The sequence below is a fragment of the Martes martes genome (genome assembly GCF_963455335.1).
Source record: "Martes martes genome assembly, chromosome: 15".
NCBI lineage: Eukaryota > Metazoa > Chordata > Mammalia > Carnivora > Mustelidae > Martes > Martes martes.
Genome location: NC_137903.1, coordinates 47,077,749 through 47,094,941, shown reverse-complemented (window position 1 = coordinate 47,094,941; position 17,193 = coordinate 47,077,749). Strand labels below are relative to the sequence as shown.

General features: G+C 37.2%; 1 protein-coding gene across 1 annotated transcript in view; it reads left to right on the top strand.

The window, feature by feature from the left end:
* Positions 1–17,193, top strand: part of HMCN1 (hemicentin 1) — a 473,045-nt gene that overhangs the window by 311,756 nt on the left and 144,096 nt on the right. The window contains exons 38-42 of the mRNA XM_080824786.1: positions 1,263–1,439; positions 2,154–2,305; positions 3,693–3,816; positions 8,323–8,498; positions 15,033–15,129. Of these exons, the coding sequence (XP_080680912.1) occupies positions 1,263–1,439; positions 2,154–2,305; positions 3,693–3,816; positions 8,323–8,498; positions 15,033–15,129 (726 nt within the window). The remainder of the gene's footprint in view (positions 1–1,262; positions 1,440–2,153; positions 2,306–3,692; positions 3,817–8,322; positions 8,499–15,032; positions 15,130–17,193) is intronic.

The window sequence follows — 17,193 nt, the reverse complement described above, 5'->3', positions numbered from 1 at the left end:
TGGAGTATTATGCCTCCATCAGAAAGGATGAATACCCAACTTTTGTATCAACATGGATGGGACTGGAAGAGATTATACTGAGTGAAATAAGTCAAGCAGAGAGAGTCAATTATCATATGGTTTCACTTATTTGTGGAGCATAACAAATAACATGGAGGACATGGGGAGATGGAGAAGAGAAGGGAGTTGAGGGAAATTGGAGGGGGAGATGAACCATGAGAGACTATGAACTCTAAAAAACAATCTGAGGGTTTTGAAGGGGCGGGGGGTGGGAGGGTGGGGGAGCCTGGTGGTGGGTACTAAGGAGGGCACGTATTGCATGGAGCACTGGGTGTAGTGCATAAACAATGAATTCTGTTACACTGAAAAGAAATTAAATAAAAAAAAAACTAATCCTAAAGAAATATTTCAACTGACTATACTTGGATGATAAGCATAAGAATAAAGTAATTCTTTCTGTGTGTGTGTATACACAAACTTTAAATGTTTATTATTGTGGTTGTTAGTAAGATAATAGTAAGACAACACTGTAATATTATTACTAAGCTAAGCTAGAATAAACTTTAATGGTAAGAAAGCTTATAATTTTTACATAAACCTAAACTTATTTGTATTTCTTCCTTAATATTTCCTCTTTTTAATGTAACTGTTTTATTATGTTATGTTAGTCAACATAAAGTACATCATTAGTTTTTGATGTAGTGTTCCGTGATTCATTGTTTGTGCATAACACCCAGTGCTCCATGCAGTACGTGCCCTCCTTAATGCCCATCACCGGGCTCCCCCAGCCCCCCAGCCCCCTCCCTTCTGAAACCCACAGTTTGTTTCCTAGAGTCCATAGTCTCTCATGGTTCGGCTCCCTCTCTGATTTTTTCCCTTCATTTTTCCCTTCCTTCTCCTCATGTCCTCCATGCTATTCCTTTTGTTCCACAAGTCAGTGAAACCATATGATCATTGTTATTCTCTGCTTGACTAAGGCAATTCTTTTTATTGCAATTTGATGGTATCAAGCTTTAAAAGAAAAGACATAGGGGCGCCTGGGTGGCTCAGTGGGTTGGATCTCTGCCTTCGGCTCAGATCGTGGTCTCGGGGTCCTGGGATCGAGCCCTGCATCGGGCTCTCTGCTTGGCGGGGAGCCTGCTTCCTCCTCTCTCTCCACCTGCCTCTCTGCCTACTTGTGATCTCTCTCTGTTAAATAAATAAAATCTTTAAAAAAAAAAAAAGATATAAGTAGACGGACTTCTTTCTTCTTCCCCTTACAGCTATTACATGGTACAAAGATAACCGTCCACTCTCAGGCTCCAGCGGTGTGACTTTCTTGAACAGAGGACAGATCATTGATATCGAAAGTGCCCAGATCTCTGACGCTGGCATATATAAATGTGTGGCCCTCAACTCAGCAGGAGCGACAGAGTTATTTTATAGTCTGCAGGTTCATGGTTAGTGGCACTTCTAGATGCATCCTGGGGTAAAATTGCATTCAAAATGATTAAGTGCTTCTATAAAATTTCAGTGTGAAGATTTAACATAGTGTGTTTTGTCGTCTTTATAAAGGTACAGTGTTCTATAACCGATGATTGTTTTTATTTCCTGACTCCTATTAAAATGCTCTAGTTTCACATGCTGTTGAATTGAACTTCAGTTCACTTTAGATGAACTGTTGAGTCATCGACGATCTTATCAGTTAATGACAATAACCCTGTTTGTAAATATTATCTATCAAAATCATAGGTTTTGATCAAAGAAAGATTTTAAGTTATTACCGCTAATAATGCTTTCAAGACAACATATTGGTCTTGGATACAGTGGAGGGAGATACACGCACGTGTGCGCGCGCACACACACACACACACACACACATCTGAAAATCAAGAAATAAAAACATGCTCTGGCATTAAAAACTGGGTTTCCTAAACAAAGTAGCAAAACGTCCTTCTCCTCATCTGTAAAATGGTGATGTTGACAATTGAATAGCTGTGATTAGAAACTCAAATAAATGATGTGAAAGAACTCACCAAAACCAAACCAAACCATGAAAAACTCACATGTGGAAACACAATGGTAGACATTATATATTCTTTTCATTGTTTTGAGATGAAATATCCTGTGATATTATTGTATCTTACTTTTACTTCGTTTTTATTTCTTTTCAGTGCCCCCATCAATTTCCGGCAGCAATAACATGGTGGCAGTGGTGGTTAATAACCTGGTGAGGTTAGAATGTGAAGCCAGAGGAACACCTGCCCCAAGTCTGACCTGGCTGAAAGATGGGAGCCCCGTCTCTAGTTTTGCTAACGGGTTACAGGTACTCTCTGTCATGTCTTCAGGGCGATCTACCACCTAGTTATTAAATAAGTACAAACAGGGAAAGCTGTTAACAAGATTTAGAGAATAAGAATTGACAAATGTTATCCAAAAACATACACATTTACTTCCATAATTACCATAGCCACACAATTGGGATTTCTAAACAATTCTTTAAACACTCAGACACCTAAGAATTCTTTTGTTTCATATGTAGGTACTATATTTTGACCATTCATTTGTCTTTCTACCTCCCTCCCCATCCCCATTCCCTGCCACCAGCACAAAAGATACCTTGCACAAAGAAGTGTTCATCAATAACAAAAACGGGAATTTCCTCCTAAAATTTGTATTAAAATGTTTGGAAACATTCATGACTTAGAGAACCATGTAGGGTCTATTTCATTTTACAAAAACATAAAGTAATAAAGTAAGAAAAATTAGAAAGACAACACTGTAGAAATGAAATTTGAATCTGAGAAAGCAGTTTAAGTGCTTCATATTGACTCAAAATTAAAAATTATAGAAGCACACCTATCTCATTTAAAGTGTACCTAAATTTTATTTATTTATTTCTTTATTAGAGAACTTGGTTTTCCCACCATTCTTCTTAGTTTTTCTCAAAAGTCCACTGCTTGCAGAATTTGGGACCACGGAAGATCCGGGGTTAATGTCAATATTTTATTTTTTTTTTATTTTTTATTTATTTTTTTTAAAGATTTTATTTATTTATTTGACAGAGAGAGATCACAAGTAGACAGAGAGGCAGGCAGAGAGAGAGAGAGGGAAGCAGGCTCCCCGCCGAGCAGAGAGCCCGATGCGGGACTCGATCCCAGGACCCTGAGATCATGACCCGAGCCGAAGGCAGTGGCTTAACCCACTGAGCCACCCAGGCGCCCCCGGGGTTAATGTCAATATTTTAGAAGTACAACTAGACCAACGGGATTAAAGAACCATTGATGTGACTAGTTCATTTACTTGGTTGCTACTTTGCTATTAATTATAACTTCTTATTTATCCTCCCCAAGAAAATTAGAAGGAGGATTAGCTGCTGTTTCTCCGCTGGTGGCTTTTTCTCTCTCTGCAGTAAGGGTGGATGAGATTGGACCTTCACTTGATTGCGTATACAGGGACGTGTTTTCAGTGGTTATTACCAAGTTTGGTTCTAGCTTTTCACAGTCTTCTTTCAAAGAGAGGTTAAGAAGTAGATTATATGATGCTTGCCCATTTTAAAAATATCCAAGTGGAAAAACAAAATGTCAAGTGGAAATCTTTCTGGAGGCAGATGTCAATTGATTAACCTCAGAAAATAGGAGGAAAAAAAGGCTGTTTATGCATATGTTTCTCAGAGGGGCATGTTGAGTATTTACCCTTCCTGTCATCGAAAGGTTCTGTCCGGAGGCCGCATCCTAGCACTGACCAGCGCTCAGATCAGTGATACTGGGAGATACACCTGCGTTGCTGTGAATGCTGCTGGGGAGAAACAAAGGGACATTGACCTCAGAGTATATGGTGAAATATTTTAATAATTATTTCTGTTCTGGTATAGATATGTTTAATTCCTAAAATCATTGAAGAAGTTAAAGAAGTTGTTGACAATAAAGAACCATGAGCAATAGAAATGGTCTTACAGTATCATTTCAAATCAAATTCTACCTTTCTGCTTTATATTTGACTTTTTCTGATTTTCCTTTCTTAATGTTCTGAGAAGTTAAAATGCTAGGTGTTGGTTTCATAGAAAACTCTGAAGAACATGACTATGGAGAGCAGCTTAGCAATTTAGAAGATACAGTCTTTTCACTAAAGGGAGAATTTGTTCAAGTAGCTCTCTTGAGCTATTCTACTCAGAGCCTTGATTTTATTACTTTTATATTTATAATCAGTATATTTTTTTGTCAATACCATGTCTATGAATTAAAGGCTATTTGAGAAGCAAAAGTTAGGCATAAATTTAGAGAAAATTTGAGTTTTTTCCTACCTATGATACAGCTATAAGGTACAAAAGGAAATGTCTAATTCTATCACAGCAGAAGTCCTCCTGAACAAAGTTCAGTTCTAATTGGCCTCCATTCATAGGATGTATTTTTCATCACATTTTAGTTTGCCTTTGCATTTAGAGCTGTTTTAGGCTTTTTTCAGTGTCTTATTTGCATTATATTCCTTGGTCATGGAATAATGGAATTGTTTCTTCGTGGCCCCACCAAGAATATCTGGGCTTTTTCTATGTCAATTCCAGTATAATTAACATACAGTGTTATATTAGTTTCACGTGTACAATCCTAGTCCCGCCTCACTTCCAAGTAGTTCACTTCTATTCTATATGTGTGTGTGTATACACACACACACACACACACACACATATTTTTTGTACCTCCAGACCATGTGGGTTGACTCCTTCTTTCTAAGTTTGCCAAAAGTAAATGTAACAATCACAAGTAACTTAAAATTACAGTTTTTTAATTTAAAAAAAATCCTGTTACAACATGGCTAACTTACATGTCTAATGGATCTTGAAAATCCCAGCTGACATCAGTAAACTACTAAAGGGCTCTCTATGTTCCCTTTTTTGTATTGCTTCTGCAATTGACATGGGTCCTCATCCAGCCTCCAGCTTTGCTAGTGCTGTGTCAGAGATAACAGATGGGACTAAAATGCCCAACCCCAGGTAGTCTGTTCCTTCCCTTAAATCTAATTGGGTCATTTTTATGTCTTATGGAGAATTGGAATGCTGACAATGTGAAATATCCTTAGAGAATGATTCATCAGTCAATCTAAGTCTGCGATACAAAATCTCCTTCAATAATTAGCAAGCAGAGGGGTATTTGCTGGGTTTTAGTCAGAACTGAAAATCTGGAATTGGCTCCTTCTGTTTCTACATGGGTTAGTGTCAAAAGTATACCAGAGAGACAAAAGAGCATTGATATCTTTTCCAGGAGTCATAAAAACGCCCATCACTATTTTTTATCATTTGCCAAGGGATTTCTAAAGATTTTATGTATTTATTTGACACAGAGAGAGAGAGAGAGAGAGGCAGGCAGAGGGGGAGGGGAAGCAGACTCCCTGCTGAGCAGAGAGCCCAATGCTGGGCTCGATTCCAGGACCCTGAGATCATGACCTGAGCCGACCTGAGCCGAAGGCAGAGGCTTAACCCACTGAGCCACCCAGGCGCCCTGCCAAGGCATTTCTATACCACTCTTTTGGTCTGAAAACTGGGATCTTTCCTGTTATAGCAGTCAGATGGTTAAGCCAACATTTACTTATGCTTAGCATTTGAAATATAGATGCCCAGCAAACAATTAAAGAACTGTAAAATTTCTGACTCGTAGTCCGAAATTAGCTTCCAATCTCTGCTCCCCTTTTAGTGTTATTTGCATATATTATATTCCTACGTTTGTAGTAGTAACCTTGACAATCTGGAGTCTCATTGGAGCCTAATGAGTATTCATCTCCAGTGGCCAATTCCCTTCAGATTGACATTGTAGAGTATGGGGGTGATAAGAAGAGTAGACAGTAGTTAAAATAGCTTTCCCTATAATTGCAAGAGTAGTTCATTAAAATATTTCCCCCCTGGTATAAATTCAGGGTATGTTTTACCATATTCTGAGGTGCTAAAACAAGAGAATTAGGTCTTTAAATGATAGAGTTTCCTGTACCTTTACTTTGAATCTAAGCTCAGAGAACTGTCTTAGAGACCACATGTGTTCCAGGAACTTGAGTGTAACCCTGTGGCAGCGCTGATGTTGATAATTGAATTTAACAAGTATAGGGCATAGAATGAGAATCAGACATGATACCCTCTGCCCCTTCCTAAGCAATATAACCACAAAGCTCAGTAAGGAAGCTGAGATCTAAAGGGTAGAGGCTTTTCTCTTCTCAGACTAAACAAAAAGTTGGAAATGAAAGGACAGAAAACATAGATGCGTTTCAGTAATATATACCCTCAGCTATAATTAGATTTGCTTTAATTTATGTTCCTTTAGAAACAAATACTCTATTGTTTTTGCATTTTTTCCTCGCAATTTGAAAAAAAAAAGTCTGGTTTCTTTTTGAACTTGATTCAACTCATTTAGCCATAAAGAAAAATAATTGGAGGAAAAATATTTGGAAATAAATTAGCATTCTGCTTTCTTGAATTATTTCTGACTTTTACTTCTACAAGGAGTCATGAAGAATTAATGCTCTTTTGTAAATTCTATAAATACTCTAAGATAAACATATTTTTATGCAGTTATGGTACTTTTTGTCCACTGAGACCAGACTTTACTTGAAATTATGTGCAAGCTGTTAAATGTTAGGCCATTTTATTTAGGGCTTTCTGTGCTAAGATTGGTGGATGTATCTTAATTTTTTATAATATCTTAGAAAACATGATATCTTTCATACTATCATAATATCTTAGAAAACAGTACTAATGGTGCTGATTTTGCTAATATTTTAGCAGTTTTAATCTCAGGCTAGTTATATATCTTTTATCTAATGTGTCACATGTTAAAAACAATCCCACTGTTTTCTGTTCCCCCATAGATGACTCTAAGCTTATCGAGAGCCAGAAGTCTGTGTGTGCCGTTAAACGGAGCAGAAGGGACGTTAGGAATCTCTGCCCAAATGCTCCATTAGTCTATTGCAGCGACGGCGCATGGCATTTCTCTGTATCATGGCATCAGTTCCTGTGGATTCAGCACAGGTGCTGCATCCGGAAACAGTACAAGAAAGTGGCCTTTAGTGTATATGCCTTTCCCTCCATAGAGGAACCTCCTGGTTACAGAACGGCAGTGTTCGTCGTCAAAGCCTATTGCATTCATGGTCATGTTCCCACATGCTGCAGGATCCAGCCTGAAACAGTGGCTCAGAAACCAAAATAATGATCCTTACCACAAAAATCTTGTTTCTATCCAGGCGTTTGGAAAGTCCCTTGGGATTCATTTCAGTGCCGCTTAACCTTTCTTATCAAAGAGAAAAAAACACTATGAATGTGGTACATGGCCTACAATCCTGACTAGTTATGGGATTTAGTGAGAAATGGCCAAGGAAATTCCTCTCTGTGTTTTTTTTCAGAGTAGCCCTTTTATAACGGGCCTGATTTCATCGTTAGTTTGTGTTTTTTGAATTATTATAAATACAGTCCTGAAAGAGTCCTTGAGAAGTTACGGAGCCCACCCTCTCATTCTTGGCAGGACTCTACCTAAACCATCTGAGACAAATGATTGTTTACTCTATATTTTAATACACCCAAGGGAAGGAGATTCCTTAGACTTTTCCAAGAACACATTTCAGCATCTGACAAGCTTGATAGCCAGGGGATTCTAATTTTAATCTCATTAAAATTTCAACTCATTTCCTCTTTTTATGTAATTGTATGTTGTACAGCTGGCCACTGCTTTCATTTTGTTCTTTATTGTGTCGGTTATCCCACATGGTCTTTATTCCATAGAAAGCTGACAAGGCATCATGGAAAACCAAAAAGAGCTCTAAACTGCACATCAGAAGACTCCTAGCTTTGCCATAGATTAGTCACATTATTTCAAATAAGTTATTGTCTGTCACCTACTTCATGTTTTACATACCGTGAGGTGGGACCAGGTGGTCTCTTTCAACTCTATTTTTTTTTTATTTTGCCTCCATGTTAATAAAATTTATTTTCTTTGGAAAAAATATTTTTAAATAATCAAAAGTATGTATGCTTTTAATTATTGTTATTTCCAAAATGCTTCACAAGTAATTTATTACTTTGGAAATATTAAGCAGTAACACCTCGTTCAAAAAGTTTCTGAAATAGGCACTTGGTGAGAACGTCCAGTTCTAAAACTTCTTAAAGTGAAAGGTATTTCTGTTCAATGGGAACATATTAATCAGTGATTTCTTAATATTTCATCCTGAATGAAATGATGCAAAGAGGGTATGTTAGGATTACTGTGATCCTACATCTTGAAAGAACTAATAAATTATTCGGTAAATAACTTAAAGATAAGCAGTGAGCTGGCCTGTCTTATCCTGAGGGAAAATGCTTCTTTCACTTAGTTCCTCCGAATATTATGGGAGAAGAACAGAACATCTCTGTCCTCATTAGCCAAGCTGTGGAGCTACTGTGTCAGAGTGATGCTATCCCCCCACCTACTTTGACTTGGTTAAAGGATGGCCGCCCCTTGCTGAAGAAACCAGGCCTCAGTATCTCTGAAAATGGAAGTATGTTAAAGGTAAGGCTAGAGATTCATTTACTTCTTATATTATTCCTAAGCTCATGGCTTTGATTTTAAACTTGCCTGTCTACAGATGTTCTACTAACTTCATCTTGTAAAATTCTAGGTACTCTTTTATTAATGAGGTTTATAATATTTTAAAATTTTATGCTTAGTAAGATTTAGTTATTTATCCATATTTGTAGCAGAAACCATCTAAAATGCTTCTGGGAAAATATTATGGAACTATTCTAATGAATGCTTCATTTTTAGTCATTTAGCCACTCAGCAAATAAACACCCATTCTAGGTACTCTGAATACAATGTGAAAAATAGACACATTTCCTACCCTCTGTTTCCTCTAATTTTGCATAAATATATGAAAATTAACAGTTCCGTTGAAAATGCAGTAAGTACTATAAGTGTGAGTTAGTTACTATTCGGATGGTACAGGTAATACATTCTAGGAGGATAGTGAAAGGTGAGAGACTGCGGTTGCCTGGAAATCCTGAAAGGCTACTTGGCTTTTTATGTGTAGGTGAGAAAAAAGGCATGATGACAGAAAGCAAGTAAGCTGGTGTGACTGAAACAGAGAATTTAACAAAGTGAATATTTGGAAATAATATTGACAAGGTTGATTTGAGTGAAATAAGAGCTAACATTACCAGTTTAAGGAATTGGGATTCAGGGGACACCTGGGTGGCTCAGTAGGTTAAGCATCTGCCTTCGGCTCAGGTCATGATCTCAGGGTCCTGGGATCAAGCCCTGAGTCCGGTTCCCTGTTCAGCAGCAAGTCTGCTTCTCCCTCCCCCTGCTCTCGTGCTCTTGCTTGCTCTCTCTCTCTCTTCCTTTCCTCTCAAAAAAATAAATGAATAAGCTTTAAAAAATAAAAAATACAAAGGAATTAGTGTTCAGGAAGTCAATAAGCCATTGGTGTGTTTATAAATTCCTCATGATAACCCTATTGAGAAGCTGGAAGAATGGCTAAGTAATCGTCCCGCGGTTACTAAGTGTCAGAAGGGGGATTTGAATACAGGGAATATAGCTTTAAAACTCATGCCACTAACCCCTATGCCACATAGCCTTTTGGTAAAGGAGGATTATTCATGGCAAACAAAGGGAGTCTTGAGAAATGGATAATGGTATCAGCACATAGGAAGCTGAGAAGCTTATATAAGGAGAGCAGAAGTGTGGGAGAGAATGGGAGCAAGTGTGAAGTGTGTTAGAGGCAACCAAGTAGAGACTTTAGGAATTATGACCTGTAATAGTGGAGCTGGGTAAAGAAGGAAAGGCTGGAATAACTGATGGAGGAAAGTAGGATAAGTCAGTTGAGCCGTCTAGGGGGAGAAAAGCCAAAAGCACTGGCCATGCTCAGAGAGACCCAGAGCTCTAGAAATCAAAGGGTGGTATTCTCAAACCCCGGCTCGGACCAAATGACAGAGGGAGACAATTGTATGAACACAAATCCCGGCAGTGGGAGGGGACAGCTATGTGTGATTAGAAATGTCTTCGGAAATTTCAGAGTACAGAAGCTGAGTTCTTTAGAGCGCAGATCTCAATAGGTTTGGGAAGCCAGAAGAAAAGTGAGGGTGAAGAAATCCTGGGATCTATTGACTCTCTGCCATAGAGGCTGGCCAGGCACCCTGAAGTTCGCAGGTCCCACTGAAGGGTGTGCAGGGAGGACTGCATGGAAATAAAAACGTGTTCAGAACTCAGACAAAATGAGTCAGTTAACACTATCTTACCTATGCATTTCCCAAAATGATTCATGCACATCTTCAACCAGGTAAAGTAGTCGATTCTTACTGTTTCGTTTTGCCTGGAACACACTAGTCAAGCAATGTATTTTTTTATAAAGTTTTTGTTTTAATTCCAGTGTAGTTAACATTAGTGTTATATTAGTTCCAAGTGTACAATATTGTGATAATAGTGATTCATTACTTACATACAACACCCAGTGCTCATCACAACAAGTGCCCTCCTTAATCCCCTTCACCTGTTTCACCGTCTCTCCACCCACCTCTCCTCTGGTAACCATCAGTTTGCTCTCTGTGGTTAAGAGCCTGTTTCTTGGTTTGTTTCTCTTTCTCTTTTTTCCCTTTATTCATTTGTTTTGTTTCTTAAATTTCAAATATAAATGAACTCATTTGGTATTTGTCTTTCTCTGATGGACTTATTAGTTCTTACTTAGTTTAATGTTATACTCTCTAGTTACCAATGGCCAGATTTCATCCTTGCTTATGGCTGAATAACATTCCATTCATATATATATATATATATATATATATATGCATGTGATATATATTATAAATTATAACTGTTAAATTATAAATTATAACTGTTGCAAGTGGCCAGATTTCATCCTTGTTTATGGCTGAATAACATTCCATTCATATATATATGACATATATATGTGATATATATATTATAAATTATAACTGTACAGTTACAATTATACATCATTGTAATATATAACAAATATACAATTGTATATTTGTTATATATAACAATTGTACAATTGTTACATATATAACAATTATACATATATATAACATATATAAGAATTATACTATATATATATATATATATATATATATATATATATATGGCTCCGTATATACATATGGAGCCCAGATGTCCATCAACAGATAAATGGATAAAGAAATGTGGTATACATACACACACACACACACACACACACACACAATGGAATATTAAACATCCATCAAGAAAAGAAATGTTGCTATTTGCAATGACATGTATGGAACTAAAGGGTATTATGCTAAGCAAAATAAGTCAGTTAGAGAAAGACAATTATCATATGCTCTCACTGATGTGAGGAATTTAAAAAACGAGGAGGATCATAGGGGAAGAGAGGAAGAAATGAAACAAGACAAAACCAGAGAGGGAGAAAAACCATAAGAGACTCTTAATCATAGGAAATAAACTGAGGTTTGCTGGAGGGAAGGGGGGTGAATCACAGACCTGTACCCCTGAAACAAATAATACATTATGTGTTAAGTATTTGAATTTCTATTTTTTAAAAAAGGAGAATTACAGGCCAATATCCCTGATGAACATAGATGCAAAAATTCTTGATAAAATACTAGCAAATCAAATTCAACAGTACATTAAAAGTATCATTCACCATGGCCAAGGCGGATTTATTTCTGGGCTTCAGGGGTGGTTCAGTATTCACAAATCAATCAATGTGGTATACCAGATCAATAAAAGAAAGGATGAGATGCTGTCAATAGATGCAGAGAAAGCATTTGACAAAATACAGCATCCTTTCTTGATTAAAAAACCCTCAACAAAGTAGAGATAAATGAAACATACCTCAAAATCATAGAGGCCATATACAAAAGAACCACAGCTAATATCATCCTCAGGGGGGGAAAACAGAACATTTCCCTCTGTTCAGGAACAAGACAAGGATGTCCACTCTTGTTATTGCTACTTAACATAGTACTCTAGGTCTAGTCTCAGCAATCAAACAACAAAAAGAAATAAAAGGCATCCAAATGGGCAAGGAAGAAGTCAAAATTTCACTATTTATAGATGACATGATACTTTGTTTAGAAAACCCAGAAGATTCCACCAAGAATAGCTAGAACTAATGCATGAATTCAACAAAGTTGCAAGATATAAAATCAATGTGCAGATGTCTGTTGCATTTCTATACAACAATAATGAAACAGCACAAAAAGAAATCAAGGAATCATTCACATTTGCAGTTGCACCCAAAATTATAAGATACCTAAGAATAAACCTAACCAAAGAGGTAAAAGATCTGTTCTCTGAGAAGTATAAAACACTTAGGAAGGAAATTGAAAAGGACACAAAGGAAATGGAAAACATTCCACGCTCATGGACTGGAAGAACAAACATTGTTAAAACATCTCTGCTGATGGGGCACCTGGGTGGCTCAGTGGGTTAAAGCCTCTGCCTTCGGCTCAGGTCATGATCCCAGGGTCCTGGGATTGAGCCCCGCATTGGGCTCTCTGCTCAGTGGGGAGCCTGCTTCCCTTCCTCTCTCTCTGCCTGCCTCTCTGCCTACTTGTGATCTCTGTCTGTCAAATAAATGAATAAAATCTTTAAAAAAAAAAAATCTCTGCTACACAAAGGTATCTACACATCTCATGCAATCCCTACCAAAATACCACTAGCATTTTTCACAGAGCTTGGATAAACAATTCTAAAATTTGGATGGAACCACAAAAGACCCCAAATAGCCAAAGCAGTCCTGAAAGAGTGAAGCAAAGCTGGAGGCATCACAATTCTGAACTTTAAGCTATATTACGAATCTGTAGTCATCAAGAATGTATGGGACTGGCACAAAAACAGACACATAGATCAATGTGACAGAGTAGAAAACCCAGAAATGGGTCCGGAATTATACGGTCAACTAATCTTCAACAAAACAGGACTGAATATCCAATGGAAAAAAGACAGTCTCCTCCACAAATGGTGTTAGGGAACTGGACAGCAACATGCAGAAGAATGAAACTGGACCACTTACACCATATGCAAAAGTAAATTCAAAATGGATGAAAGACCTAAATGTGAGACAAGAAACCATCAAAATCCTTGAAGAGAACACAGGGAGGAATCTGTTTGACCTCAGCCATAGCAACTTTTTTTTTTTTTTAAGATTAATATTTATTTGAGGTGGCCGGGAGCAGCAGAGGAAGACAGGGAGAAGATCCCAAGCAGACCCCCACTGAGCACAAAAATGAATGTGGGGCTCAATCTCATGATCCTGAAGTCATTACATGAGCCAAAATCAAGGGTCAGACTCCCAGGTGCCTCCATAGCAACATCTTACTAGATAAGTCACTGGAGGCAGGCGAAACAAAAGCAAAAATGAACTACTGGGATTTCATCAAGATAAAAAGCTTCTACACATTGAAGGAAAGCATCAACAAAATTAAAAGATAACCCATGGAATGGGAGAAAATATTTGCAAATCAAATGACATATCTGATAAAGGCTTAGTATCCAAAATATATAAGGAACTGATGTAACTCAGGGATGCCTGGTTGGCTCAGTCAGTTAAGCGTCTGCCTTCAGCTCAGGTCATGATCCCACTCCCGCATTGGGCTCTGTGCTCAATGGGGAGCCTACTTCTCCTTCTGCCTGGTGCTCGCCCTGCTTGTGTTCTCTCTCTCTGACAAATAAATAAAAAAAGATCTTAAAAAAAACAACAACAAACTCAACACCCAAAAGCAAATAATCCAGTTAAGATATAGGCAGAAGACATGAATAGATATTCTTCCAAAGAAGACATCCAGATGACTAACAGACACGTGAAAAGATGCTCAGTATCACTCATCATCAGGGAAATGTCAATCAAAACTGCAGTGAGGTATTGCCTCACACTTGTGAGAATGGCTAAAACTAACAATGCAGGAAACAAGGATGACAAGGATGTGGAGAAAGGGGAACCCTCTTACACTATTGGTGGGAATGCAAACTGGTGAAGCCACTCTGGAAAACAGTATGGAGGTTCCTCAGAAAGTTAAAAATAGAGCTACCCTATGATCCAGTAATTGCACTACGAGGTATTTACAAAAATGTGGATTCGAAAAAGTACATGCACCCCACTGTTTATAGCAGCACTATCAACAATAGCTAGACTATAGAAAGAGCCCAAATGTCCATCGACTGATGAATGGGTAAGGAAGATCTGGTAATATAAACAATGAAATATTACTCAGCCATCAAAAAGAATGAAATCTGGCCATTTGCAGCAATATGGATGGAGATAGAATGTGTTATGCTAAGTGAAATAAGTCAGAGAAAGACAAATATATTATTTCATCCATATGTACAATTTAAGAAACAAAACAGATGAACATATGAGAGGGGGGAAATGAGTGAGAGAGAAGCAAACCACGAGAAACTCTTTAAAGATAGATAATAAACTGAGGGTTGTTGGAAGGAAGTGGGTGGGAATGGGCTAGATGGGTAATGGAGGTAAGGAGGATACTTGTTATGATGAGCACTGGGTGTTGTATGTAGGTGATGAATCACTGAATTTTACTCCTAAAACCAATATTGCACTGTAGGTTAACTAACTAGAATTGAAATAAAAGTTTTCTTTAAAAAAGAAGCTTATAAACCATATAGGGAGAAGACATGTAATAAACCAATAATAAAGGTGTTATTTTACTGAACAATATCCTAAATATATAAAGGTTATCTATTTTAAAGCCCTAAGTAACTTATTCAGAAATTAATTGTGATTTTTATTGCCATTTAATCTGAATTTTATCTCATTATATTTAAAAGGCCTTTCTAAACCTTCAGCCACTAATATTAATTAGATTAAAACAAAGTATGATATAGATGAAAATTGTTGAATCTTGACTTAAATGTTGAATGTGGGTGATGGGCATATAGCCATACATTTCACTATTCTCTCTCCTTTCTATATGTTTGAAAATCTTTAGAATACTCACGAAAAATAAGAAGTCACAAATAACATGAATAGAAAAACTCCAATTATGAAATTGAAACTGAAATTTCAAAGCATGGTTTTGTTTTTAGATTGAAGAGGCTCAAGTTCAAGACACTGGTCGTTACACTTGTGAAGCAACAAATGTTGCTGGAAAAACTGAGAAAAACTATAATGTCAACATTTGGGGTAAGTGTGATTATATATAATTAATTTAAGATCAATCATAGATAGACTTCCAGAACCTATATGTTTTAGTCACTCTAATTTTGAGGTAGAGCAGTTCTACTCTCCTGCCTGAGCTTATGCTCTTTGGCTCTTACAACCAGAATGTTCTTTTTTTTTTTTTTTAATTTAATTTAATTTAATTTAATTTATATTTATTTTATTTTTTCAGTGTTCCAAAATTCATTGTGTATGCACCACACCCAGTGCTCCACGCAATACGTGTCCTGCATAACATCCACCACCAGGCTCACCCAACCCCCTACCCACCTCTCTTCCAAAACCCTCGGTTTGTTTCTCAGAGTCTACAGTGTCTCATGGTTTGTCTCCCCCTCCGACTTCCCCCAACTCACTTCTCCTCTCCATCTCCCAATGTCCTCCATGTTATTCCTAATGCTCCACAAGTAAGTGAAACCATATGATAATTGACTAATGATTGGGCTTTCTCCATGAACTGATGGTGGTTTGATCAATTGAAGTAAGTCAGAAAGCCAAACCATGCCTATGGATTCTGTGTGTGAGAGGGAACACTTGCACTTGGTGGGAGGTGGGATTACTCTGCTGACCAGTGAGAAGAGTTATCCTCACTTGATATTCTACCATTTGTTACCAATTAAGATAATGCTTGGGAATTATCACAACTTTTACCTGGCTACAACTGTCTGCTAATTGTTAAAAAGTACTCCCATTTCCAGCATATCCACCTGTATTTTATTTACTTCTTTAAATTCATTTATAACATATCATGGCCTCTTAATTTTGATTGTATTTGTTTAAACTTTTTAACTATTGAGATAATGAGCTGAAATTTCTCTTTGATTTCTAAGTTTATTCAAAACCATATTTATGCTGAGTGACATAAGTCAAGCAGAGAGAGTCAATTATCATATGGTTTCACTTATTTGTGGAACATAACAAATAACATGGAGGACAAGGGGAGATGGAGAGGAGAAAGGAGTTGAGGGAAATTGGAAGGGGAGGTGAACCATGAGAGACAATGGACTCTAAAGAACAACCTGAGGGTTTTGAAGGGACGGGTGGGGGGGGGGTGGGAGGTTGGGGGAACCAGGTGGTGGGCATTAGGGAGGGCACGGATTGCATGGAGCACTGGGTGTGATGCAAAAACAATGAATACTGTTACGCTGAAAAGAAATAAAAAATTTAAAAAATAAATAAAACAAAAATACTGGATGTGAAAAAAAACACCATATTTTTAAAATAAAAATAGGTAGAGGAAATAATTTGCTTCCGATGGAGAGAATATATGTTTTAAGTCTTTAAAAGCATGTGTTTATGTAGAAAATGATTTGTTAATTATAAATCATTATCATTCTAAAATTCTTAAGGAAGATTATGAGAAGTGCTATTATTCACCCTATAAAAGGATTAATTTACCTTTAAATAGTAAAATTTACTAGGTGGTAATTTATTTATGTATATTACTTATATATCATTAACATCTGTTCCTGCCTCTTCTCATCCCTATTCTCCCTCCATTGCTCCTTCCCTTTCTTTCTCATTTCTTTCAAATGGGAAAAATATTTGTATAACTTCTATTATGGACAAGACATTGAACTGGGTTTTGTCAAATAAAGGTTGAAAAAGAGAAAAATTAGGAGGGATCATCAGTTAGAAAATGAGGTGAGAAATTCATTTTTGGAATGCTGTATTAAAGATACCTGTGGAGTGTCCATGTGATGCTGTCTACCATGCAGTCAGAAAGAAAAGCCTAAAATTTAGGAGAGAGAGAGAAAAGAGTTAAAATATAAAGTTAGAGACATGAGTATATATGTGGCAGTTGAGATCCCTTAGAGAAAAAGAAGAATGTATACAGAAGAGTACTGTAGAATGACTCTCACCAGGTAAGACAGAAAAAGAGACACAAATGAGAAGCTGGAAGAAGCAGTGAAAGAAGTAGGGAAACACTTGTGTCATGAAAACTAAAGACAATGGTATACCCCAAAGAAGAATATGGACAAGGAATAAGTTGGACATAGATGGATGGGTAGGTGAATGAATGAATAATGT